Genomic DNA, 27,241 nt, shown 5'->3' on the forward strand with positions numbered 1-27,241 from the left:
GGAGCAGCCTGGAAAGAGAAGCCAAGCAAGAGGACTGCAGCTAGCTGGACGTGGTGGCCATCACCTGTAATCCCTGTCCTTAGGGAGTAGAGGCAGGAGGATCAGGAGTTCAAGCCCAGCCTCAGCCAAATGAACCAACCCCCTCCCTCCCTCTCCCTCTCCCTCTCCCTCTCCCTCTCCCTCTCCCTCTCCCTCTCCCTCTCTCTCTCTCTCTCTCTCTCTCTCTCTCTCTCTCTCTCTCTCTCTCTCTCTCTCTCTCTCTCTCACACACACACACACACACACACACACACACACACACACGACAGGAAACCAACAGGTATGGTGTTGCATACCCATAATCCCAGCACTCAGAGGCTGAGGCAGGAGGATGATAAGTTCCAGGTCAGCCTGGACTATAGAGCAGTCAGTCAGTTTTTTGTTTGTTTGATTTTGTTGTTCTTGTTTGATTTTTTTTAAAAAATTGACTTAAAACCTGTAATCCTAGCACTTGGAAGGTGGAGACATGAGATTCTGAGTTTAATACTAGCCTCAGATTCACAGCAATGTTGAGGCCAGCCTGGGTCACATGAGGCTCTTTCTCAAAAATATAAATAAAATAAAACTGCAAGCAGCCATCTTTAAAACCAGCAACAGTAGTCAGAAAAATAAATCAATTGTTGAACAATTTGTTTACATATTTTTCCTGATACATCATATGAGCATACATGGAAGCTGTCAGTTCAGGTTCCATTTTCAAAGCATAATCATAAGCAATAAAATTTGTGGAACGTAGTTGAGTCCTATGTAAATCTCCCAGGTGTCTCTCTTCCTCTAGCTATTCAAATTACTGTCTCATTCTCCTTGGCAGTATGCTTTGGCCTTTGGTCTTTATCTTGTGGACCTTCCTCTCATCTCGGACTGCCATCTCTCCACGTGGATGAGTCGGCAGACAGAACTGCTCTCCTTCTGAAGCCTGCTTGCTTTGCAACTCTGACAACTGCACTTCGCCATCGAGTTTTACGTTATTTGCACTGCATTATTCTGTTATAGCCAGACAAGGACAGAGTGAGCAATGGACCGAGACTTGACCCAGTGGGCAGGGGTACAGGGTTAGCCCTAAAAGGAAGGAATGTGTGGTCAGTTTATCAGTGATTAAATCTACCTCACCATGACTTTAGCTGTGGATTACGGAGACCATTAGCTGTCCACCACATCCATTCTTCCTTCTTTTTTCTTTTTATCTTAAAAAGTATATGTTAAATGTATTTTTTCTTTTCTTTTTTTAATTAAAAAATTATTCATTTTACATAACAACCACAGATCCCCCACCTCATCCCTCCTCCCGCTCCCCCCACTCCTGTCTAACCCCCCCCCCCATTCAACCCTCATCCCCTCCTCCAAAAAGGTAAGTTCTCCCATGGGGGGGGCACAGCAAAGCCTGATATATTCAGTTGAGGCAGGAACAAGCCCCTCCCCCTGCATCAAGGGTGAGCAAATTGTCCCATCATTAGTAATGGGATCCAGAAAGCTGGCTCATGCACCAGGAGCCCCACCCCTTTTTCAGGGTCTAACTTTGCAGTCCTGGCTGGACTTGAACTCACAGCCATCTGCCTACTTCAGTCTCCTGAGTGCTGGGATTATAGACATGTACCACCATGCTTGGCCATTCTTGCTTCTTGAAGCAATAAACAAGACGGCATTTATCTACTATTTGATGTGCTGGGGCCTTGTAACTTGGTGGACAGCAATGACATAACATGGCTTCCTATCTCCACCACCCCCAAATTTACATATATGATCCTTCTCTGTTTTCTTCTTTGTGACTGTATGCAGATGGCAACAAAGCCCTGGAGAATGATGGAGCTACAGTGTGAGACTAAGGAAGCCCAGAGGCTGCAGATGTAGCTCAGTTGGTACAGTACTTGCTTAGCCTGCCTAAAGTCCTAGGTCCAGTCCCTAACCCCACATAAAGCTAGGCAAGGCGGCACACACTCAATCTTAGCAACTGGATGGAGGAAGGAAGATCTGAAGTTCAAGGTCATCCTCGGCTACATAGTTCGAGGCTAGGCAGGGATACATGAGAAAAAAGAGGGGAGGGGGAACAGGAAGAAAAACACAATAAGTTAGTAAACAAAGTACAGAGATTACAAGTCAAGCTGGCATATCTATAGGAAGAGGAAGAGACAGTGGAATTGGGTGCATTGGCTCTTGTAACTGAAAAGTCCAAAGAAAACCTGCTATGGTGGTACATATTTTTTTATGTTTGTCTGTCTGTCTGTGTAGGATAGGCCAGAAGAAAGCATCAGATCTCCTGGGAATGGAGTTACAGATGGCTGGAGCCACCATGTAGATGCTGGGAATCAAACCTCGGTCCCCTGGAGAACAGAGCAGCCAGTGCTCTGAACCACTGAGCTGCATCTCCAGCCTAGACATGTTTAATGCCAGCACTCAGAGGCAGATGGATCTCTGTTTGAGGCCGGCATAGTCTACAAATCAAGTTCCAGGTCAGCTATGGCTACCCTGTTTCCAGAGTTAAGTACCAATGACAAAGGCCATATGGCTCACAAAGCCTATAATATATCTGACCCTTACTAATTTTTGTCTAAATAATGGCATGCTACTTATTTCTTATCGAGGGACCTGAATTGTTTTCTAAATGTACCGAGGAAGCCACTGGAGAATTTTACAGCAGTGATCCATATCATCTGATCTACATTCTCTTTATCTTATTTTATCTCGTTTACTTGTATGTGTTTGGGTGGGTTGCCTGCACACATGTCTGTGCACCATATGAATGCTAAGTGTAACAGGGCAGCCAGTCAGTGGGGTACAGTCATAATCCTGGTGAGACTTGGAAGAGTGGAAAACAGGGAAGTAGTTGAAGTTGGTCTACATATGGAAGAGGAGATGCCCTGAAGACTTGTTGAGTCACTGGATACGAGGTAGACAAAAGAGGACTCAAGGATGCTGTCTAAGCTTTGGGCTTGAGCACCTATGTGAAGGGCAGTTTTGTTAACCGAGAAGAGAAGGATCTTGGAGGGAGGAAAAGGGCCAAGAGTTTTGTTTAACGTTAAGGTGTTTGTCAGTTGTAATAGACAGTCAAGGAAGAAGCTGAATACTTGAGTCTGGAGCACACGTCCAAGTCTGAGTCATTGGTAAGGACATGGTGCATTGGTCAGTCTTCTGTTGCTGCAGTAAAATATCTGAGGCTGGACACTGGTAAAGAAAAGAAGGCTCAGGCTGGAAAGATGGCACATGATTAAGAGTACTGGTTGTTAGGCCAGGCGGTGGTGGCGCACGCCTTTAATCCCAGCACTCGGGAGGCAGAGCCAGGTGGATCTCTGTGAGTTCGAGGCCAGTCTGGGCTACCAAGTGAGTCCTAGGAAAGGCACAAAGCTACACAGAGAAACCCTGTCTCATAAAAACCAAAAAAAAAAAAAAAAAGAGTACTGGTTGTGCCAGGCAGTGGTGGCGCATGCCTTTAATCCTAGCACTCGGGAGGCAGAGGCAGGCGGATCTCTGTGAGTTCGAGGCCGGCCTGGTCTCCAAAGCAAGTTCCAGGAAAGGCGCAAAGCTACACAGAGAAATCCTGTCTCGGAAAACCAAAGAGAGAGAGAGAGAGAGAGAGAGAGAGAGAGAGAGAGAGAGAGAGAGAGAGAGAGAGAGAGAGAGAGAGAGAGAGAACTGGTTGCAGTTGAGAGATGGCAGCATACACCTCTAATCCCAGCACTCGGGAAACAGAGGCAGGTGGATCTCTGTGAGTTCAAGGCCAGCCTGGTCTACAGAGTGAGTTCCAGGACAGCCAGGGCAATACAAATAAATCCTGTCTTGGAAAACAACAACAACAAAAGTACTTGTTGCTCTTCCAAAGGACCTGGGTTCGATTCCTAGCACCCACATGGTGGCTCACAGCCATCTATGACTCCAGTTCCAGTGGGCTTGACACCTTCTGCCAACCTCCACAGGCCCTGGGCACATACGTGGTGCACAGACATGCATACAGGCAAACCACATAAACATAAATTAAACAAATATTGAAAAAGGTTTGAGGATTTTTTTGTTTGATTGATTTGTGTTTTGTTTTGTTTTTTCGAAAGAAAAGAAGGTTTTCAGCTTGGATTTGGAGGCCGTAAGTCTAAATAAGACATTGCTAACACCGGTGAGAGAAAATCCCATGGCAGATCATATCACTGCAAATGGCATCAAGGTGAAAGCATGTGCCGACAGCAAGAGATCACGTGGTGAGTCAGGAAGCGAGAGAGGCTTGTTCCCAATCACAGCCTCCTCAAAGACCTGACCTGTGTCTCACAGAACTACTTTAAATCCTTCCTTAGGAAGCCCCCACGGCCTTCGGCTAGCCCCGTCTCTCCTCTTGTTTTTCCTGAGATGGTTCTTCTGGCTGACCTGGAACTCTGTAGAACTTGGATATCCACCTGCCTCTGCCTCCTGAGTACAGAGATTAAAGGCATGTACCACCAAAGCCCAGCTAGCCCTGCTTCTTAAAGCTCCCATAACCTTTTAAACTGGGGTCCAAGCTTTTTACACATGAACATTAGGAAAAATATGTCCAAATCATAGCAAGTATTACTTTAGGCCAGAGGGAAAGCCAGAGGGTAAGCCTACCAAGGGAAACCGGTTCAAAAAATCCTGGCTGAGTGTGGTGGTGAACATCTTTAATTCCAGCACTTGGGAGCAGGTAGAGGCAGGTGAATCTCTGAGTTCCAGGCCAGCCTGGGCTACAAAGTAAAACCCTGTCTATAAATATAAAAATCAATGGAAGGTTTGAGCCAGGCATGGTGGCACACACTTGTAATCTCAGATGTTGGGGATCTCAGGTAGGAGGATGGAGAGTTCCAGATCAGCCTGGGCTATATAGTAAGACCTTGTCCTCCAAACATTAAAATATTAATACTGTTTATGAGCTGGGGACATAGCTCAGTGGGAGAGAACTTGCCTAGCATGCACAAGGCAAGGAGTCTACCATGAAGTTCGATTCTTAGTAACCAAGAGAGAGAAAGAGAGGGAGGGAGGGAGAGAGAGAATATTAAGCACAGACTCTCTTCTTCGGGGGTTTTTCCAAGGTGTCAGCTGGCCCCCAGCTCTGAGCCCTGAAGCATTGGCTACACTACTTTTCAGTTGCAGACTGACTCATTAGGTTTCCTGTCTTTCTGTGTCTGGTAAAAAAAAAATGTCCTTGAAACAAGAGTCATAGTTCTGTCTTTGCCTGTGAACTACTTTAGAATCCTAGTTCTGCAGCTTGCAAAGATGTACAACCCCGAGTCACTCACTAAACTTTACTCTGTGAGCCATAGTTGCCTTGTCTGGAAACTGGAAATAATAGAATCACTTTGCAATTGTGTATTAGGAATTATCTAGTAGATGTAAAGGTGTGTGTGTGCACTGAGTATGATAAATGGTAGTTTGAACTGGACATGGTAATTCTGTAATCCCAACATGAAGGAGGTATAATCAGGAAGAGCAGGAATTCAAGGCCATCCTCAGCTATATTGTACACGTGAGGCTAACCTGGGGTACATAAGACTCTGGTCTCATAATAAAAAAAGAAAGAAAGGAGGGAGGAAGGCAGGAGGGAGAGAGAGAAAGAGATATACTTTGATGAAGTATAGTATCTATGGGGACCAGGGGTATTGACACATGCCTATAATACCAGAATTTGGGAGGCTAAGGCTAGAGAACTTCTGTGAGTTTAAGGCCAATCTGGGCTGTACAGGGAGGTGAATTCAAGGCCAGCCACAGAAAAATCTTGTCTCCAAAACAAAATCTAATTTCAAGGTATGTTCTATGCATATATGAAAAAGTCACAATAAAACCATCTGTGTAATGTTAATTTAGAAAAGAAGAGGGAGTGCTCAGAGGTTAAAAGCAATATTCTTCTAGAAGACCCAAGTTTGGTTTCTGTTGTGGAATATTAGTTTAAGATGGGTTGCATTTGTTTACTCTGTGGAATATTTGTTTAATGATGTAAAGATGTGTTGTATTCTTTTATGTTGCATTATTTAACTCTGTGAAGCTGTGCCTAAAACACCTGATTGGTTTAATAAAGAGCTGAACAGCCAATAACTAGTCAGGAGAAAGGATAGTTGGGGCTGGTGGGCAGAGAGGATAAATAGAAAGAGAAATCTAGGGATGAGAGGGAGGAGCAAGAAAAGGAAAAGGAGAGGGGGGCAACAGAGGCCAGCCACCCAGCCACTCAGCCACCCAGTCAGCCACAGAGAAAGAAGGAAAGAAACATATATAGAATAAAGAAAAGTAAAAAGCCCAGAGGCAAAATGTAGTTAAGGAGAAACAGGATAATTTAAGTTAGAAAAGCTGTCTAGAAACAAGCCAAGCTAAGGCCAGACATTCATAAATAAGAATAAGTCTCCATGTATTTATTTGGGAGCTGGGTGGCAGAGCCCCAAAGAGTCAAAAAGCCAATTACAGGTTTCCAGAGCACACTTCACATGACTTATAACCTCCTGTAAGCTCCAGGGGATCTGACACTGTCTTCAGGCCTCCACAAGCACCTGCACACATGTGGCACACACATATGCATGAATAAAATTAAAACTAAATCTTTAAAAATAAAAAGTTCATTTTAAAAAGAAGAAATATTTAAAAAATGATCTTGAGCCAGGAGTATGCCTTTAATTCTAGCACTGAGGACATAGAGGCAGATAGAAATCTCTTTGAGTTTAGGGCCAGCTTGGTCTATATAGTAGGTTCCCAGGACAGTCAGGGCTATGTAGAAAGATCCTGTCTCAAAAACAAAACAAAACAAAGCAAAACAAAACAAAACAAAACAAAACAAAAAAAAAAACAAAAAAAACCAACAAAACAAAAACAAAAACAAAACAAAACAAAACAAAAAAACCCCAAACCAGCCATGGCTACAAGACCATCTCTAAAACAAATAAATCACCACTAAAATTTTCTCTCACTGCTTTGCGGTTCCTACAGATGACATCAGATTTTTTTGTTGTTTTGTTTTTTGAGACAGGTTCTCACTATGTAGCCCTGGTGCCCTGAAACTATGTAGACCAGGTTGTCTTAGAACATGCCTCCTGAGTTCTGGCATTAAAGATTTGTGTCGTCACAGCCAGTGACAGTGACAGCAGAATTTTGAGCAGGCACTCTTAGGTGACAGGCCATCAGTTAGCCTAGGCTACATATGGAGACCTTGTTTAAATAACAGTAACAAACAAAACCCACCAAGACTGAGTTGAGGTAGAGGGGGGCATGCTAAGGTAGGGACAGAGGAACTCTACACTCTACTCAGTTTTGCTGTGGACCTAAAACTGTTCTCTAAGACGCATGCCATTCATTTATAGAACTCGCTCATCAATTGTCTCCTGCAAGTGGCCCCAGAAGGACACCCTGCCTTTGCCCAGTGTGACATTCTCAGTTCCCCGCTCCCCCCGGACTGGCTTTCCTCACTCTTGTAAGGTTTCTCCATTCTGGAAAGACTTCTACCCTTGACCTGTCTGCCTTTGAGGACATCACCAGAACTGCTCTACTGCCTCAACCTCCCCTCCCTTTCCCCTCCTCCTCCACATTGGGTATCACACCTGGGCCTTTACACATTCTCAGCAGGCACTCTATCACTAGACTTAAAACAACTTTTTAGCTTTAATATAAAAAAAACATGATACACTAAAACTACCCAGAAGTCTAGGCATCTGGGGAAACTTCTGCACAGTTAGAATGCCATTGGATTTCACACTTTCCCTACTGAATACACTTTTATGCACTTATTCACCACCACAACTGCAAACTCCAATGGCATAATTAGAAAAAAAATTAGCTTTATATCCCCCATCATAACCCGTGTTTATCCCCTGCATCCAGTCCTTATCCTCCCATATTTAGCCTTTCTTCTCTTTCCTTCATGTTAAGCTATATCTGTATGTATATTTATTTACAGATATGCATATATATTTTTTGGCAGGTTCTGAATATGAGGGAGAATATGTCTTTTTTCCCCTGAGGTTCTTTTTAGGTCAAAGTCTTGTTCTAAAACTCATAGTTTGGGGCTGGTCTCAAACTCTCCACCTCCTGAGTGTTGTGTTTACAGCAATCTCACCATGCCTGGCTGAAGTACCTTCTAAACATTACAGCTTAAAGTTGACATACAGGCCAGGATCTGCTTGTGCCCAGAGTGTGAGGACGCTAGTTTGGGAACCAGCGGAGACCTTGTAAATGGGGAAAGGCTCCAGGTTGAGAAAAACATTTAAAACAGATCCTAGAGACCAGTGAGACCTGAAGCCAGGCTAGACACTTAGAGAAAAAAAGAAAGTGGGGTGCACTTGTGAAGCAGGGGAAGGCCTGGATTAAAGGCAGGCACCCAGGGTGAGGTGGGGGCTTTCCTCTTCAGCATTCCAGTGAGGGGCCTCCTCCCCACAAGGAGGATGTTTGTGCAGGACTTCAAGAGACACCTAAGGAAATCTACAGTTGGAGTCAGGACACCTGCACCCCAAAGGCATGACTAAGCCAGAAAAGGGAAGAGCAAAACAAAAGATCACCATTTCCAGAGGGGAATTTCCCAGAACAATCGACAATAACTGGGAAACCAATCACCTGCCTTCCTTCCTGCCCCGTCAGTGAGGACACCCCCAAAACACACACTTTACTTTGTGCTATACAAGACCTATAGCCGCGGTGTTTCCAGGGAAGAAATGTTATTTCCAGGTGGTGCAGCCAGAGCAAATCCTTTCGAAGGTGGAAGCAAGGTCTGATTGTACCTGAGGCTGGCCTCAAACTCGTAGCAATCCCCTGTCCTCGGCCTTCCAAGTACCCGGATGGCAGGGTGAGCCACCCGTGTCACACCGTGTCACACCGTGCATGTTTTATAAATGAATGGCATGCGTCTTAGAGAACAGTTTTAGGTCCACAGCAAAACTGAATAGAGTACAGAGTTCCCCTGTCCCTACCTTAGCATGGCCCCCTCTACCTCAGCTCAGTCTTGGTGGGTTTTGTTTGTTACTGTTATTTAGACAGGGTCTCCATATGTAGCCTAGGCTAACTTTCAACTTACTCTGTAATTCAGATAAGCCTCGATGGCTCCACAAATCCTTCTGCCTTAGCCTTTCCTATGCTGAGATCACAGGCGTGTACTGCCATGCCAGCAAACATGTCTTTTTTGCTTGCTGTTTGTTTGTGTTGTTGTTGTTGTTTTTTTTTTTTTTTGAGTGGAGCACCCTTTTAATCCCTAGCACTCAGGAGGCAGAGGCAGGCAGATCTCTGAGTTTGTGGCCAGCCTGGAGAGCTAGTTCTAAGACACCCAGGGCTACACAAAGAAAACCTCATCTCAAAACAAAACAAAAAAAAACCAATCTAGTCTCTGGGAACACCAAGAGTCCAGACCAAAGGTGATATTGCTGTGGGTCCAAGGCTCCGAAATAACCCAAGCAGACACAAGAGGTCACACAAAGCAAGATCTAATTGGATTGGACAGCACAGCAGAAACCATCCTGTCAGGGACAACTGTACAGACTCAGGAGCTGACATTGTCCTCCAACTTCATTTCAGCAAGTATTTAAGCAGAAAACCACAAACATCTGTGCCAAGTTACAGTTACGTTTCCCACCAATCAGGATCCAGAGATAGAGAACTTTCCTAGGAACACTGTTCTGTGGTACACTTATCTTGTTCTCACTGGATGGTTCACTCAAGTGTGGCAGGGTGGCACAAGGATGTCAGTTACCCAGGGAGATCTGGGGAGGTCTTGGAAACTTAAACTTTATTTGATCCTGCTTTTAAAATGGAGTCTAGAAGCCAGGCTGGTGGTGGCGGCGCACGCCTTTAATCTCTGCACTTGAGAGGAAGAGGCAGGCGGATCTCTATGAGTTCAAGGCCAGCCTGGTCTACAGAGTGAGTTCCAGGACAGCCAGAGCTATAACACAGAGAAACCCTGTCACCAAAAAAAAAAAAAAAAAAAAAAAAAAAATGGAGTCTAGAAACAAGATGTCAGTACTTCGTTAGGTCAAACACCTCTTGCTTATTCCCAATAACACTGCTGGGTGACTGCAAGAAAACATTAGACAAACTGGACATGGGAAATGGGCAGTTTCAATAAAGCCAAGCAGAGGAAACTCTGACACAAGGAAATATCCTGCCAACCAAAGAGACCTTTGAGCAGGAAAAGCAGAGTAAAACTCCCTAAAAGCCTAGACTGGAGGATTCACCTCCACCCCAAACACATATCCTATCATCTCCGAGACCCCTTCATGATGGGGAGGAAAAGTCACCTTCATGATTGGTGAAAAGCACAACCTGTGAAGCCAGGCAAGCCCCACTGTTCTACTGATCTCTGAAGGACCCACCTCTCCCTATACAGCCTGCAAAGTCTCACCTATTTGCCCTGGAATCATATAGAAAATTATTTGTATGATTAATGAAAATAAAACATACCTCGAGCCAAAAATAAGTAAGTAAGTAAGTAAATAAATAAATAAATAAATAAATAAATAAATAAATAAATAAATAATTTGAGAGCAGTTTTGATTCCACTAAACCTGTAATCACCAGCAGGTACTGTAGACAAGACTGGATGCTGGATACTTTGTGGACTAAATCAGATTCTCCTGCAGTGAAGAGCAGATTGGGACTCACTGAGAAAGCTGTAGAATCTTGACCAGAGTTCAAATGATTACATTATGTAAAACTCAATCACTTGGATCCCACTCGTAAAAAAAGCAAACCCACTCAAGATCCCAAGGCCCCAAACTGTTCTTATTGATCTGTGACACTATCATTCTGCCAGTTTTGGTTCAATAATTATAATAATCAGATAGACCCACAGCAGTAGATCATCTCTTCTGTTCCATCCAAAGATGGGATGTAGTTTCCATACAAAACATAACCTTTAAAATTAGTTCAAATGGCCTGGCCCTTTTCGATGTTCACTTCAAACACAAGCTTTCTGAGTGGACCAGCCATGATGGAATTGCTAGGAAACTCATTGTGTTGCACATTTAAAACATTCCAGGGTCTGGGTGAAGTGTTAGCTGTGTAAGCATAGGGATCTAAATTTGCACCCTGTGGAGGTGGCGGTGCAGGGAGGTCCTCAGAGCTTGCTGGCCTGCCAGGTTAGCTGGTGGTACTCTCTAGGTTCAGTGAGATCCCTTATCTCCAAACTAATGTGGAGAGCAACTGTGGACCAACACAGACTTCTGGTTTCCAGGTAGGAGCACACACACAAACACAGGCCTGTGTGCATACACAGATGCAAAGTAAGTTTCATAGGACCAAATAAATAAATAAATAAAAAGAGAAAGAAAGGAAAGAAGGAAGAAGGAAGTTCCACAGGACTGTGTTAGGCAAGGACAGAGGGCAGACATGGTTTTTGTGCCTTTAATCCCAGCCGGCTCTACATAGTGAATTCCAGGTCAGTGAGGGGTAAGCAGTAAGACATTGTCTCAAAATAAAGCAAAAACAAAAGGCAAAGATTAGGGAGGCTGAGGCAGGAAGGTTGCCATGAGTTTGAAGCCATGTGGTTCATAGAGTCCATGTGGTTTTCATGAAAGGATCCAGGGCTAATTACATAAGTAAATAGAGGCGGATATTCAATTCTCTTCTACAAATGAACATTCATTCTGTAACTGTCTTTTCTACCTTTTGTTTGTTTTAACTCTTGGCCTTTTGAGACAGGGTCTCATTATGTAGCCCAGGCTAGCCTTAAACTCGCAATCTTCCCAATTTAGCCTCCTCAGTACCGAGATTGCAGGCATGAGGCGCCACACCCAGCACCCAACTTTTTCACTGTGTCATCCACACTCAATCCCTGCTCCTGTAGCCACTGATCAACTTTCTATCCACTGTTTTGCCTTTTCTAGAATTTTCATAGCAACGACATCATAGCACAAGCAGCCTTGTGCTCTTACACAGATTTTGTAAATTTTGAGGCTCATCCTTCTCCACAATGTTTTTCTTCCAGTACTAGGAGGAAATTTTAGGTAATTTCTCAGTAAATTTCTATGAGCCTAGAGAAGTTGCCAAGGTTAACTGAAAGCATTCTGGAAGAGATATTTTATGGCAAGATCAAATCCTAGATCACACTATGTGATCTATCTTCTATTTAAAAGAAAATTGACTGTACTGGCAAAAAAGACTCTCCCTTTCCTCATTATGACCCCTCTGTTCATGTCTCCAAAGCTCCATAATTTATACTCTGTGGTTCTCAGTGTGCATCAAATTTGATATTCTGTATTCACTTTCCTTTGCCATGAAGTGATTTTTAAAATAACGGTGATAAGTTGCCTCTCTGGCATCCACTCAGTCACCTGGAAACTGAACAGATTGCAACTGCTTTTTATGGAATTTAACGCCTTGACAGGCATTCATTTATTAAACAAGAGGCATGCTCTCATGGCTTTACCTCACAGGGCAATGATAGATGAACCCAAGAGCACCAATCCTAAGATTTTGAATTACGAGTCATGGCACGTATTTGAATAATAGATGTCACTGACCAAAGAAAAACACCCCAGGAACTCAGTTTTTGTCACTAATGAGCAGGTACCAGAGCGATAACAATCTTCTCACTGCTCACCCTCAAAGTGCTGAAGTTTCCCAGTAATAACACATGGGCTAGAAGAGTGGGCGGGTGGAATTTCTGATTACACCCTTAAAGATGAAACCACACAGACGCTGCTAAAGTAAGCACCCAGGAAAATCACAGGCTTTGATAAATGAGGGCGGAAAGCAGGAAACGTAGACAGATCCAGGCTAGGGTCAAACATCTGTCAGTCACATTTTTAAATCAAAGTAAAAGCTAAACTGTCTTATTTATGTCTCTTTCATCCATTTTATAATCATTTCATGCTCAGCCTGGACACTGTATTAACTCAGCCCTCCCCAGGGAAGTGGCGCTTTGTAAGTACTCCACCCAGAGTCACCTGCGACACTGGAACACAATTCTCCACTCACTGCCTTTCTCTCTGAGGCCAGGGCTGCTGGGATTTAATACTCCAGAGGCCACTCTCAACAGGCAAGGGCTATGAGCTGATGGGTAAGGCAGCGTCTCCTCACTCCAGTAGAGCTGTGTTCTACACCCTCTCAGAGTCCCCTACAAGATGGTAGCCCAGCTGCCACCCCCACCCAGGTGTGTGGTTTGGGCTCTCAAGTGCCCTCCCTGGAGGTTCTTATCCTTATCTCACTTCCTGATTCCTTAGGTCATTTCCAGGATGCAGACACTCTAGTTTAGAAAGGACTTGTATCTTAGTTAAGATCACCCAAGCTGGGCATGTGATAGTACAGTCCTGTAATCTTAGCACTTGGGAGGTGAAGGCAGGAGGCTCAAGAGTTCACAGCCAGCATGAGCGCCACAAGACTCGGTCTTTAATAAAGCAAAAATCGTAAATTAAAGATGTAAATGAACAATGCATTTAGTAGCCTTGACCTGTCAATACCACTGCTCAGCCTAATCCACCTTAAATGTGCTCAACACAGCCTGCAATGGGGCAAATGACCAGCAGGAAGCTTATTTTGTAATGAAGTATTGACTACATTGTGTAATTCATTCAATACTCCCTGAGAGTGTGAATCGGGACACTTCTAAAGACATTCTTTCCTGTCATCACTAAGCTGAACCACTATAAGTGAAGGAATAATCATGGAGCATTCACTCCAAATATTTTGTATCAGGGTTCACTTTTGAGGAGCCTGATGAAGACATCTATCAAAACTGTAGGTGAGTATACTAATTTTAAAATTAAGTTTGTATGTGTGTGGGCGGTATGTCTACCTCTATGTCTGTGCATCACTTGTGTGCCTGGTGCTATTAGAGGCTAGAAGAGGACATTGGATCCTCTAATCTGTATCTGGAGTTACAGATGATTGTGAGCCACCACATGGGTGCTGGGAATTGAGTCTGTGCCCTGTGCAAGAGCAGCCAGTGCTCTTAACCACTGAGCCATCCCTCCAGTTCCTAAGCATAGACTTTAAAGGGATTTGATTAATACTTTTTCCAGGTCTGTATCTTCAGAATAGCCAAAGAACCTATCACGAGAGGGTTACAAAAGAAGTAGCTCTCTTCTCAAATAGTCCCTCCTGAGGTTACTGTGTCCCTAATTATCCCATGAGCAGGGAGCTGGAGTAGGGTAAAGCTTCTTACAGTCACAGAATTCTGGAAACAATCCCAGAAGGATGGCATGATTTTACAGGAAACCTATCAGAGGTTAATATTTGACTGACGACACAGAGCTGGAGTAATCTGCCTGGTTCCAGATTCGGGACATCACATTGAGCACAGGAGTAGCTTGGTTTGGAAGTTAGCATGTCTGGAGAAGAGGAAGATGGTTTATGGGATGTTTTCAAATGTTTGAAGGGTCTGCCAGGATTTCTTTGGTATCAGGTGAAGACTTCTATAATGTAAGGAGTGTTTTCAAAGATAATACACATATATTGGTTTTGTTTTTTAAGACAGGGTCTTGTGAGTAGCCCAGGTTGGTCAACTCCTGATTCTCTTGGCTGTACCTTTTAAGCACTGGGAACTCAGGCACATGCCACTATGCCTGAATCCTAAACACACAGGATTATAAAGAAAGTCGATTATATTAAGGTGCATTTATTGAAACGTTACCCAAAATTATGGTGTAGCAACATATAATCCACCCTATGGGGTAATTACACTTTATAATGTACTCTGGAAATGTAGAGAATCACTGTCCCTGGAGAGTGACAAGGACAAGCTGAGCTGCCCAAATGACTGAATGGTGTCTGGACAGCCCCCGGAAATCTGAACTTGCTACAAGCCACCCTCCACCTTCACTAACTCTCCAAAGCACGGGGTTAGCTGTGCTTGTCACCCACCCTTCCGGTGGCCACCCAGCGTCTCCAGGATGACAACCTGAACCCAGCAACTGACCTCTGACCAGGGCCTCCCATGATTTGAAGGCTCCAGTCTCAGCAATTTCCTGGCTTCCCAGCATGCACCACAAACTTGCCTTGACTGCCTAGAACAAGCCAACCCCTGTGTGCCCTTCCTCACAGCTGAGACTTCGTTGCAGAGCATTCTTGGATGAGGAGAATCAGTCACTCCTCTGAGCATACTGCTCCTCCACATGCCTCTGTGCTAGCAGTCATACGCTGAATTATGACAGCTACTGTGAACATGTATGAGAGTCTACTGCGTGAATAATAGTTTACTAATCTGAAATAGGATCCAGTAGAAGACTATCAGGTCTAAGCCAGAGTTCAAAGAAAATTGGTTACAACTGACTTGAGATAACCATCCTGTAGGTCTTGGCAGATCCCACCAAAGGTCCTGGGGTCTTTGCCAGCCTGGTAAACAAGTTTTGAGCCCAGTAAAATGATGTGTTCATCTTAAAATTTCATGTAATAATAACACACTGATGTTTGTTATCAAAGGAATGTTATTGTTGTGTTTTATTGTTGTTGGTTTTCTTATTAGATTTTTGGTTGTTGTACAGGGGATTGAACCAAGGCCTGCCTCAAACTCAGAGATTTGCCTACCTCTGCCTCCCAAGTGCTAGGATTAAAGGCATGCACCACCATGCCAGGCTATTCAGCCCCCCTCCCCCTTTTTTTAAACTTTTTGTTTTAGGAGAGGTTCTCCCTTAAGTTGCATGGTCTTGAGCTCACTATGTATGTAGCCAGTTGCTGAACTTGTGATCCTCCTGTCTCCTTAGTAACTGGGATCACAGGTCTCAGCACTATGGCCATGAGTTTTGAGGGGTTGTGCTTTGTTTGGTACCAGGGACTGAACCTAAGGCTTCCCACATACGGGGCAAAGGTGCTACTGCTGAGTCATACCCACAGTACCCCGCATCCCTTTCATTTTATTTTGAGACAGGATCTTGCTAATTTGCACATACTGGCCTGAAACTTGGGCTCCTCCTGCTTCCATCTCCTGAGTAACTGGGATTGCAGGCATATGCCACCATATCTGGCAACAGCCACCCCCCTTCTTCTTTCTATTCTTTTTATGAGACAAAGTCTATATGTATCTCTGGTTGCCCTTGAACTCTGTGTATCTCAGACTGCCTCAGCCCCTGAGGACTAGGAGTACAGACTTGTACCATCAGCAATAGCTTTGTCCAGTTTATTTTAAGACAAAGGGCTCACAATGCATCCCAGGCTGGCTTTGAACTCAAAGCAATCCTCCTGCCTCAGCCTCCCTGAGTCCTAGGATTATGGGCACAATCAAAATGCCTGGTAGTTTTGCATAATTTTTAAGAGAAATGGATACATCTGAAGATCCTCTTTTCCATCTGTGGCCTGTTCCACCCTCCGGCCTGCCAATAATTCTGTAGGTACAGGCCCCCAGGTTTGGACTCGGGGACCTAGAGGCTCCCCTTGCTGACCCTGCGGTGAGGGCACTCTTTGGCAGGACGTTCTGGGAGTTCCCTCCTCCCACCTCTCGCAGCCAGCCATCTGGATGATAAATGCACAGTTCTGGCAGAACTCTGCCTCCCAGCCAAGCTGAGATAAGTAATCACACCCAAACCTATCCATTTTCTAGTCCTTCTCCAAAGCTCTCTGGGATGACTCATTCAGAGATGGGAAGCAGCTTTCTGGGTTTTTCCATGAGGACTCTGTTTTCATGACTCCTTTGTGGTGGAGGCCCTGTCATCTAGAGAGGACATGTGACTTGTTTGTCACTGCAGGACACACTTCTTCATCTGATTTGACCAAGGAGGGCCTGGCATGTGTAAGTCCTTCTCTTTGGTTTAGTTTGATTATTGCTTCTCATTTGATCCACCTCTTTACAGTCGAACCACGATGGAGTGTGGAGTCCATTTCCTCTTTCCACCAGTCCTGGTTTTGTGGTTGGTACAGTGTCTCACGTTGCTCAGGCTGACCTTGAACTCATAGTCACCCTCCTGCCTCAGCCTTCTGAGTGTTAGAATTACAAGTATGTAGCTGAGGCTGGTCATCAACTTTTTTAAAGGCCGTGTCTCTCTATGTACCCCTGGCTGTTTTGGAACTCTCTATGTAGACTGGACTGGTCTTTAATCCCCAGAAATCAATCTGCCTCTGCATCCTGAGTGCAGGGGTCAAAGGCTTGCAGCACTATGCCTGACGAAGATTTTTATTTTTTGTGTTTGGGTGTTTTGACTGCATGTATGTATACCACACATGTGCAGTGCCCACAGAAGCCAGAAGAGGTGCCAAATCCTCAGGAGCTGGAGTTACAGATGGTTGTGAGCCATCACTTGGGTGCTGGGAACTGAACCTGGGGCCTCTGGAAGAGCAACAAGTGTTCTTAACTGCTGAGCCATCGCTCTAGCCTGGTCACGAACTCTTGATCCTCCTGCCTCTAATTCACAAATGCTGAAATTACAGATAAGTACTACTACACCTGTTTTAAAATGTTTATTTAATTTAAAATGTATTTTAACGAATGCATTAAAGCCATTGCATTGAGGGAACTGAACCCAAGGCGGTGTACATGCTGGGCAAGTACTCCATCACTAAGCTGCATCCCTAGCCCCTGAGCACAGAGTTTTGAGTTGAACAGGGTGGACTTCAGGCCTAGTTCTGCTATACTCCAGCGATTACATCCAAACGGAAACCTTTCCTTTCTCAATATCCTCATCCATTAAAAACAGGAGTGATCACAGCCTCCTTCTGTGAAAAGTAACGATGTGGTCAAACCTGTAGAAACATCTTAGTGCCTGACACAGAGAAGATAGTTAGGGTGTGAATTTTCATCTCTCCTTGCAATAGAAAAAGAATCTAGTTCTGAGGCCTACAAAATAGAGTTGGTGCCCAATAGTGAGGAAGCCAACAGATGGGCCTCCCCACTGGAGGGTAAGGTCTGTGCCATCTACCTCAGTCTTTCCAGCTCCTACCCAGGAAGGAATGGAGCAGACCATAGGGATTGGATGGACAGATGGATAAACAGGTGAGTGAATATATTTCTGCACATTGTAAAGAATGTGGGGTGTTTAAGCTATCTAAAGTCGGCAAATAACTGATAGGTGAAACTTAGCTCCAAAAATCCATCTAATGATCCCTCCCTATATGTCTGGTAATGTATAAAAAACAAGCTGGGAGGATTGGCCATGGTGGCACACACTTGTAATCCCAGCTCACGGTGGTGGAGGGAAAAGGATGAGTCCCAGGCCAGCTTGGTCTGCATGGCACATTCAAAGCCACCTTAGGCTACATAGAGAGACGGTGTCTCAAAATAATTGGTAATAAAAATCTATAATATTGGGGCTGGTAACATACAAAGGGGTGGCAGACGACTTGGATTTAGTGTCAGAGCAGGTGGGCTGGTGGGCTGGTGGGCTGAACAGATTATAGGAGGTAATCCTGGGGGTGATCATCAGTTAGCAGGGAAGGCGTGAAGAGAGATTGCCCCGCAATTACTGCTGTTTCAGAATAAATATATAGGGTTTGTTTTAGGCAAGTAAGTGCTGTGTTTCTGGGTTGCAGTGACAGCCTCTGAGCGGAGGCTTTGGGGATGGTTCCCATGATTAAGCACAGCCTTGCACACCAGAGGGCTGGCTGCTGCCACTGTCTCTGGCCTCTCTGCCACCTGCCAGCCAGGCTCCGGCTGGTCCGTCATAGTCCATTCTCCCCACCATAGCCTCAGCAGACTTCCCAAACCCAGTCAGAGCTGATGGCCCTCCCGCTTAAAACTTCCTGTTCAGTTTCCATCATGAACACAGAGACTCCTTGGTGCCCAGCAGCCCGTGTGATGACCTGACCCCCACACACACACTTTCTGCTGCCACACTGGAGCTCTAGGCTCCACAGCCCCACGCCCACCTCCCCTTGGGGCCTTTGTCTTTGCTCTTCTCTCTGACTGGCAAGCTGACTTGCTCTCCCTCTGTCTGGGCTACTTTCCCAGAATGCCTTTCCCTGACTTTCTGAGCTAAAGAAGCTCTTTCTCTGTCCTCTTCTTCTGTCTTGTTTCTTACAACTACCTCCCATCAACCCATTCCTCCATTTGTTTAGGACCGCTTTGCTCATTTCCTTCTATGGATGAAATATGGGGCTACTGGCATCCACATTTCTCTGGTTCACTGTTCTTCTCCCCAGCAAGAAATGGTCATGCCAGGTGCTGACTAATCGTACTAGGTGGGTATGTGGAGGATAAGCAAGCTCCCGCAGCATTCTGCTAGCTTCTCACTGCGCTTTGCCCAATGTGGGGGCCCAGCACTCCTGAAAGGTGAGAACAGTGTTTCAGGGAGGACGGAGCTCACAGACAGCATTGTTTTCCCGAGAGCATTAGGTCACATGCAGTGACTTGCACAACAGTGTGTTCCCAGAAGTTCTGTGGATACTTTGAAACCTTCCGAAGAGTTGCCAAGCACAGATCGAGGGTGTAGCTCATCAGTACAATGCTTGCCTGGCATGTACAAGGCCACGTGGGTTCAATCTCCAGCACCCTCAAAAAAAAAGCGGGTAAGCCTGCCTGGAAGGAGCTTTGAGTTCACATTCCCAGCATCCCATTCCAAGCCCTGAGAACGAATTTGGTAATCATCCATCCTTGATATGACTTGCTTGGATTCCTGTGCCCTGGGTTCAGCTCCCTGGCCCAAGGACCTGTGGTCTTCGGGAATGATTTGGCAGCAGTGATTTTAGACAGTGGGTAGCTAAACAGAATGGAACTTACTGGAAAGATGTGGGAGGCTCACAGAAGGAGGGCCTGGCACTGTGAAGGTGGGGAAGTGAGGAGATGCAGGGCTGAGTGGGTGATCTACGGAGACAAGAGTGCGGGCCAAGAACGCCAGCAGGCAGGAAACCCACCCTGCCTTGCTCTCCTGTTCCTCTTGGAGTTGAGGAAGGGCCAAACTGTCTGCTGTAGGCTATCCGCCAACTAAGGAAGCAGTGCGGTTCTCGCTGCCCTCCCTGAACCTGCAGGAAAGTGAAGAGGTGACGGCAGCGTGTCGGGCCGGGCCTGAAGCTGGTCCTGCCAGGACTGTGAGGGGAAAAGCGGCCCAGCGTGGCTGGCTGGGCCCGACTTTACCACAAACACTTGTGTTAGGGACTGTTGGGTCAGGGAGACAATTTGGCTCTGGCCCACTGAGGCAGTCAATTTGCTGTTGTACTTTATGGACAAACTGGGCCAATAGACTGTTTGCCGCTGGCTCTCACCAGCCAAGGGAGCCCACTGTCAGCCTCTCTAGAACCTTTCGAAATGGCTGAGGTCATGCTGGCAATTCAAAACTGGCGCCGACGGGCTGTGTGTACCACCGAAAACAGGCAAATGCCATAGGTCAAGCCTCCTTGTCCTTCTTTCTCAGAGAACTAGTTACTACTAAACCAGCACACACGCTATCACTCGCATTTCCAGAACACACTCTGCTTGGCCTTTCTTATTGTGTTACTTTTTAATCACTGCTAGATTATGTCTTGAACCATGAGATTCATCTGTAGTGGGTTTTTTAAGAACAAAATTTACATTTATCTCTGTGTGTGCGGGGAAGTGTGCACCGTGGTACACATGTGGAGGTGAGAGGACAACTTCCAGGAGTAGGTTCTCTCTTCCCACCATGTGGATTCTCGGGATGGAACTCAGGTTTACACACTGGGCTGACAGTCCCTGTGGGGATTGTTTTTGTTTTTTAATTGGGAGTAATACATTCTTTGCTTCCACCCCACTCCCCGCCAAAACCATGTGCATGGGAGTCTTGCAGTGTGGTCTAGGTTGGTCTCAGTGTCTATGTAGCAGACACTGGCCTCAACCTCCTGACCCTTCTGTCCCCAAGTGCAGGACTATAGGCCTGTGCCACGTTGCCTGGCTGCTGTCAGCTTTTGCTTCACCTCCTCCCCCCACTATGTAGCTGGAGATAACCTTAAATGTCTTATCCTCCGGCCTCAGCATTCCAAGTGCAGACATTATGGGCATATACTTTGCTTTTGTTGTTGTTTTTGGTTTTTGAGACAGGGTTTCTCTGTATAACAGCCCTGGCTGTCTTGGAACTTGCTTTGTAGAACAGGCTGGCCTCAAACTCACAGAGATCCACCTGCCTCTGCCTCCCAAGTGCTGGGATTAAAGGCATGCACCACCACAGCCTGGCTGTACTTTACTTCTTAACGCTTTCTTCATTTTGGTACGGCTCACTTTTAATCTCATTCTCCATCATCTATGGGTTATTTTATTGTATTTTTAAGACAGCACATCACTATTTAGCACTGGCTGGACTGGAACCTGTTACGTAGTCCAGGCTGGTCTTGAATTTGCTGCTACCCTCCTGTCTGTCTCCTGGGTGCTGAGGGTGCAAGTGTGCCCCCTTATTCAGGAAGTATTTTAAAACAAAGATCCTAGGCCATGCACCTAACCAATAATGAGAATCTCTGAGGGTGAAACCCACATTTTAACTTTTTAAGATTTATTTTTATTTTATGTGTATGGTATTTTGTCTGCATGTATACCTGTGTATCACATACATGCAGTGACATAAGAAGGCATCAGATCCTCTGGAACTGGAGTTACAGACAGCTGTGAGCTGCCTTGTGGGTGCTGGTCTTTGAACCTGGATCCTCTGGAAGAGTAGCCAGTGTTCTTAACCATTGAGCCATCTCTCCAGCCACATTCCAGTACATAGCTATAGTTAAGAAATCACTGGTGCAAGCCAGGTGGTGGTGGCGCACTTCTTTAATCCCAGCACTCGGAAGGCAGAGGCTAGCAGATCTCTGAGTTCAAGCCCAGTCTGGTCTACAGAGCAAATTCCAGGAAAGCCAGGGCTACATAGAGAAATCCTGTCTTGAAAAAACTAAAAACAAACAAACAAACAAAAAGAATCACTGGTGCCAGTCGGTAGTGGCTCACGCCTTTAATCCCAGCAGGTGGATCTCTGTGAGTTTGAGGCTAGCCTGGTCTACAGAGTGAGTTCCAGGACAGCCAGGGATGTTACACAGAGAAACCTTGTCTAAAAATAATAATAATAATAATCACCGGTGCAGCCCAGAGCTTCTCAAATATTAGCATGCACAGGAATCACTTATAGGCTTGATAATATACAGTCTGCTTGAACAGGTCTGGCTGGGCCTTGAGACTGCTTTTCCAACAAGCTCCCAGGGACACCAGTACTGCCAGCCATGGCTCACACTTGTGTAGCAGGAATATGAATAACATGGTAATTTTCTGGATTTTAAAGATTATATGGAATCCAGTGATGTAGCCATTTTACCCTGCAATGTTTTCAATACCAAATCTCATTACTTTTCAATCAGTTCTATTCAAACTGTTGTCTGTTTCAACATGATCGAGGCCTGGTGATGTGGGCCTCTACCCATTTCTGAAGGATGAGAAAAGGGGATCGCAAGTTGCTTGCCTAGGCTACATAGTGAGTTTAAAGTCAGCCTGCACAACGTACCCCCAAAATAAATAAGGAAAAATAAATAAACTGGACTGTGGATGTAGCTCAGGGGCAGACTGTCCACACAGCCTGCCCGAGGCCCTGGCTTTGAATCCCAGCACTGAAAAAGAAAAGTTTCTAGAAGGTAACCTCAGAAAACTGCAGAGATGGGCTACTCATGACAAGCGCAGAGTTAATGGTTTGTTGGGGTTGAGGAGGTGTGCTTTTTGTTTTTTGTTTTGTTTTTTTGAGACAGGGTCTTTCTGTGTGGCCCAGGCTGGCCTCAAATTTGTGGTTTACCTCCCAAGTCCTGGGCACTGTGCCCACCTCGTTTTTAAAAATTTATGTGTACGTGTGTATCCTCATGAGTTTGTATGTACCATACCCATGCAGAGGTGGTAAAAGGTCATCTGCCTGCCTCTGCCTCCCAAGTGCTGAGATTAAAGGCATGTGTCACTACTGCTCGGCTGTTTGGCTTTTTTAAAAGACAGGTTTTGCAATGGAGCCCATGCTCTCCTGGAACTCACTATGTGGCCTCAGATGTGACCATCCTTCTGTCTCAGTGGACTTAGTGCTGAGGTCATTATGCTCAGCTGATATTGTTAGATCTGTGGAGAAGCTCCTGAGCTGCCCTCTGTCTTCTGCACATCTTCCACAGTTCTGCAGGTCAGGCAGTTGCTCTGACATACATGTCACAAGTCCTGGTAGTCAGATGACTTTTGTGATGCCCAGGGCATTTCTTCATGACTCATAGGGGAAAACGATTTCATTAAGGAACCACGCCTGATGGCTAGAGAGATGGCTCATTGGTTAAGAACCCTTCCTACACTTGCATAGGCCCAGAGTCTCCTCCCCAGCACCCAAGTCGGATGGCTCACAACTGTTTGTCACTTCAGCTCTGGGAGATCTGATGCATCAGGCCTTTGAGGGCAACTGCATCCACATGCACATACCCATACACAGACATGAACATATATGCACACACAGTACATGGTGCATGCCTATAATCCTAGCACTTGGGAAGTGGAGACAGGAGGATCAGTAGTTCAAGGTCATCCTCAGATACACACTGAGCTAGAGGCCAGCCTGGTTTGCACAAGGCCTTGTTTCAAAGAACCAGTGGGAAACAGGACTGAGGAGCCCCAGATGTATTTATTAGGCAGAAGTGGATAGGAGAAAACACATTACCCAAAAGCCAAGTTTTGGAACTCAGACATGCCCCTCTGGGAATTATTACTGGAGTCTCAGGAGTAGCCCTTTCTCTTACTTCCCAGCAAAAGCCCCCAGCCCAGAGGAGGTTCTCTACTCCTGGCCATGGGGGAATGGAGGACAGGAGCTAAGCTGATTTTTACATAGCAGGCCTAGAAACCATAGGCTCCTGGTCCATTCCCAGGCTAGTCTCCAGGGCTGCCATTACACCACACCTCAGACTGGGTGCTGAAACAGCAGAAGGCTGTTTTCTTAGTTTCCGAGACTTCAGGCGTGCTATCAGGCAGCTTTGCTTTCTCCAGAGGCCTGGTTCCTTGATGTGCCCAGGGCCACTTCCTTACTGAGTCCTTATACAGCCCTTTGTCTGTGCACATGCATCCTGGCGCCTCTTCTTCTAAAGGCTCCGGTCTTATTGGATTAGGCCTCCAGATTCTGACTTCACTTATTCTCAATTACCCCAAACACAATCAGCATGGAGTTAGGGCTGTGTGGTAAGAATCTAAGGAGGATACAGTTCAGTCCAGGACCAGAGCCAAGTGGATCATTGCAGCCCTGAGAATAAACAGAGGCCTGGCCTGTGAGTCCTGGTCAAGAGTATGCTGTATCAGCACCAAGCTCCCATTCCTAGTCTGTCCTTCTATTCGTTTATGTCACAAAGGGAGCTATCTCCATAGCTCCTTTACCGAGTTCTTTAAAGTCAAGTTCTTTGAAGAGGCCACATCCACCCAGAGTACCTACAGGCTGTTTGACCCTGACTCATGAGATCATCATGACTATGGAGAGATGTGATATAGCAGACCCAGAGCTAAAGGTATCTTGGACTCTGCTAGGCTTTTCCAATACTCATTATATCATCCTCTGGATCTCACCTAACGTCCTTGTGACCATCAGATAAACTCTTGGAACCTCAAAGCTTGACAAACTGAGATCGTACAGCAACCCTGAAGTTAAGAATGCTATAAGGTAGCCGGGCGGTGGTGGCGCACGCCTTTAATCCCAGCACTCGGGAGGCAGAGGCAGGCGGATCTCTGTGAGTTCGAGGCCAGCCTGGGCTACCAAGTGAGTTCCAGGAAAGGCGCAAAGCTACACAGAGAAACCCTGTCTCGAAAAACCAAAAAAAAAAAAAAAAAAAAGAATGCTATAAGGTAATATAGGTTGGTTCAACCTCAGGAGGGAGGGAGGGAAAGAGGGAGAGAGAGAGAGAGAGAGAGAGAGAGAGAGAGAGAGAGAGAGAGAGAGAGAGAGAGAGAGAGAATATCTAAAAGTTAGAGCAGAAATGTCTGTAGCCCATCTAACTGGTGATTCCACTAATGCATTTGGGAAACATGTTGATTCATAACATGTCTTTGTTTTGTTCTGTGACTCTGGAGGTTCATGTCATTTCTTCCATGATGGAGCCATTCAAACTAACTTGAATCTAGGCAAGTGGTTCTCAACTTGTAGGTCATGACCCCTTTGGGAGTCACATATCAGATATACCACATATCATATTTACATTATGATTAATAACTAGCAAACTTACAGTTATGAAGAAGTAGCAACCAAATAATTTTATGGTTGGGGGTCACCACAACATGAGGAACTGTATTAAAGGGTTGCACCATTAGGAAGGTTGAGAACCACTCAAGGCCAGTCTTGTTTGACCAGGATAAACTATTTTCTTATTTCTGTTAAAGCTGCCAGGTGCTGTGCCAAGGACATGGGCACTGAGTTTAGGCACTGACTGCAGTACAGTGTGACAGAGGTGTGGTCACTGTTGGGCACAGGCAGTGAGGAGGGGGTTCCCAGCCAGGCTCCTGGTAAGATACACTGTGGACACAGGGATGGAGGGGGCTTCCTAGAGGGTTACACTGGAGCCCAGTCCTGAACGGCATCATGCAATTAGCCAGTAGAAGATTGGCTTGGGATCTGTTTAACCAGTGGACCTCCAGAGAGCCCTTATTCGACTAGCCCAAGGCAGAAGGAAACTTTGTTTACTCCAGGTGGGGTCCCCAGTGCAGCAGAACTGCAGTTAGCACTGCAGATGCAGCTCAGTTGATGTGTTTGACGAGCATGCGTGAAGCCCAGGGTTCAATCCCAAGCTCCACATAGATTGAATGCGATGGCCACCTCTGTGATCCCAGCACTCTGGCAGGGGTAGGAGGATCAGAAATACAAGGTTATCTTTGGCTACTGACTGAGTTTGAGGCCAGCTTTGGCTGTGAAAGACCATATTTGGAGGAAGAAGTGGAGGAAGAGGACGACGAGGAGGAAGTAGGAGATTCTTAGATAAAATAATAGAATCTCAGAGTCTGTTCCAGATTTACAGAATCAAAGGTCACAACCAAGCAGGATTCCTAGGGGATAGTAAACACTGGAATTTGGGGGCTCCACAACCAAGCGGGATTCCTAGGGGATAGTGAACACTGGAATTTGGGGGCTGAAGATGAAGCTAAGTCGGTAAAATGTCTGCTTAGTGTGCCGAGGCCCTGGGTTCCAGACCTAGCACCATGTAAACCAGGTATGGTAGCCCATGCCTATGATCCCAGCACTGGGGAGCTGAGGCAGGATGAGTTAAGTTCAAGGCTATTCTTAGCTCTAGAGTTCAAGCCAGCCTAGGCAACAAGAGTTCCTGTCTTGCTGGGCAGTGGTGGCACACTCCTTTAATCCTGGCACTCAGGAGACAGAGAGGCAGGCAGATCTCTGTGAGTTTGAGGCCAGCCTGGTCTACAGAGCAAGTTCTAGGACAGCCAGGGCTATTATTACACAGAGAAACTCTGTCTCAAACAAAACAAAACAAGAACAAATAAACAAAAAACAAGAGTCCCTGTCTTAAAACAAAACAAAACCACCCAATTCTATGTGGGCCTTTCTAGTTCTTTTCGACATTTAGTTCCTCGTTATCTGTCAGGGCTCAGCGCCAGCTCCCTGTCCTCACACCGGCTCTGCTTTCCTCCCTCCCTAGGGATATGCCACCCTCTACTGGCCTCCACAGGCAGCAGGCGCGCACACAGGTAAGACACTCCTGCACATAAAGAAAAAGAAATACAACCTTTTTTTTTTTTTTCTTTTAAATGCAACTTGTTGGGCCGGGCCACAGAGAGTTCAAGACCAGACAGGGCTACATAGAGACCCTGTCTCCAAAAATAAACCAACCCAAACCACCGAAAGTTCACGGAAAAAGCAAACACATATTTTAGCATATGTTAGGGAACCCAGAGTAGTCCATGTAGTGTGGTGGAGAAGATATGCGAGAGAGAACAGCACAGGTGACCGTCTGAGCGACCCTCGGGTAAGAGACTCGGCGTCCAGGGCTGCAGCCAAGGGCAGGGGTGCTGGACATGTTGTACCTGCTGGTGAGCCCCTTCTCCTTGGACTCAAAGACCCAGCATCACGGGGCTAAACCCATATCCTCACCCTCGGCTCCAGTGTTTCTTCTCCACCGGCCTTGTTTTTCTGTCATTTATTTTTAGAAGGTCTTTAGTCTGTAAGGGAATTAAAACCCTGTGTTTATTTCGGATTTCACATTCACAGCAGGCCCAATTTCTAGACAAAAATATCTAATTCGGTGGTGAAGAAAGAGTTCTGTGTTTTCTGGCACTGCTGGTATTAGGGGCATATGGGACGGAGAACAAACCCTTCTTGCAGTCTGAGCCGAAGGCCTCCCCACTCGGAGGTGTGGTCTCCCACTGCGCAAAGGTGCCTGGAGGTGGGGGTCTGAAACCCAACCAAGGCTCTGCCTGCTGAGCTATCCTACCCTGAGAAGGCTTACGCAGCAGAAAAGCACCTTT

General features: G+C 45.8%; 1 protein-coding gene across 4 annotated transcripts in view; it reads right to left on the minus strand.

Annotated features, from left to right (window-relative positions):
* Nucleotides 1-834: 834 nt before the first annotated feature.
* Mettl6 (methyltransferase 6, tRNA N3-cytidine) overlaps nt 835-27,241 on the minus strand; it is a 53,213-nt gene continuing 26,806 nt past the window's right edge. For 2 of the 4 annotated variants that reach the window (XM_042284568.2, XM_042284570.2), the window contains exon 5: nt 26,797-26,935. In XM_042284568.2, coding sequence (XP_042140502.1) covers nt 26,864-26,935 — 72 coding nt within the window. In that variant the 3' untranslated portion in view covers nt 26,797-26,863. Of the gene's footprint in view, nt 1,099-26,796; nt 26,936-27,241 lie in introns of those variants that run through there. The other 2 variants (XM_076544232.1, XM_076544234.1) reach the window with 2 other exon arrangements.

Source organism: Peromyscus maniculatus, chromosome 9, assembly GCF_049852395.1.
Source record: "Peromyscus maniculatus bairdii isolate BWxNUB_F1_BW_parent chromosome 9, HU_Pman_BW_mat_3.1, whole genome shotgun sequence".
Taxonomy (NCBI): domain Eukaryota; kingdom Metazoa; phylum Chordata; class Mammalia; order Rodentia; family Cricetidae; genus Peromyscus; species Peromyscus maniculatus.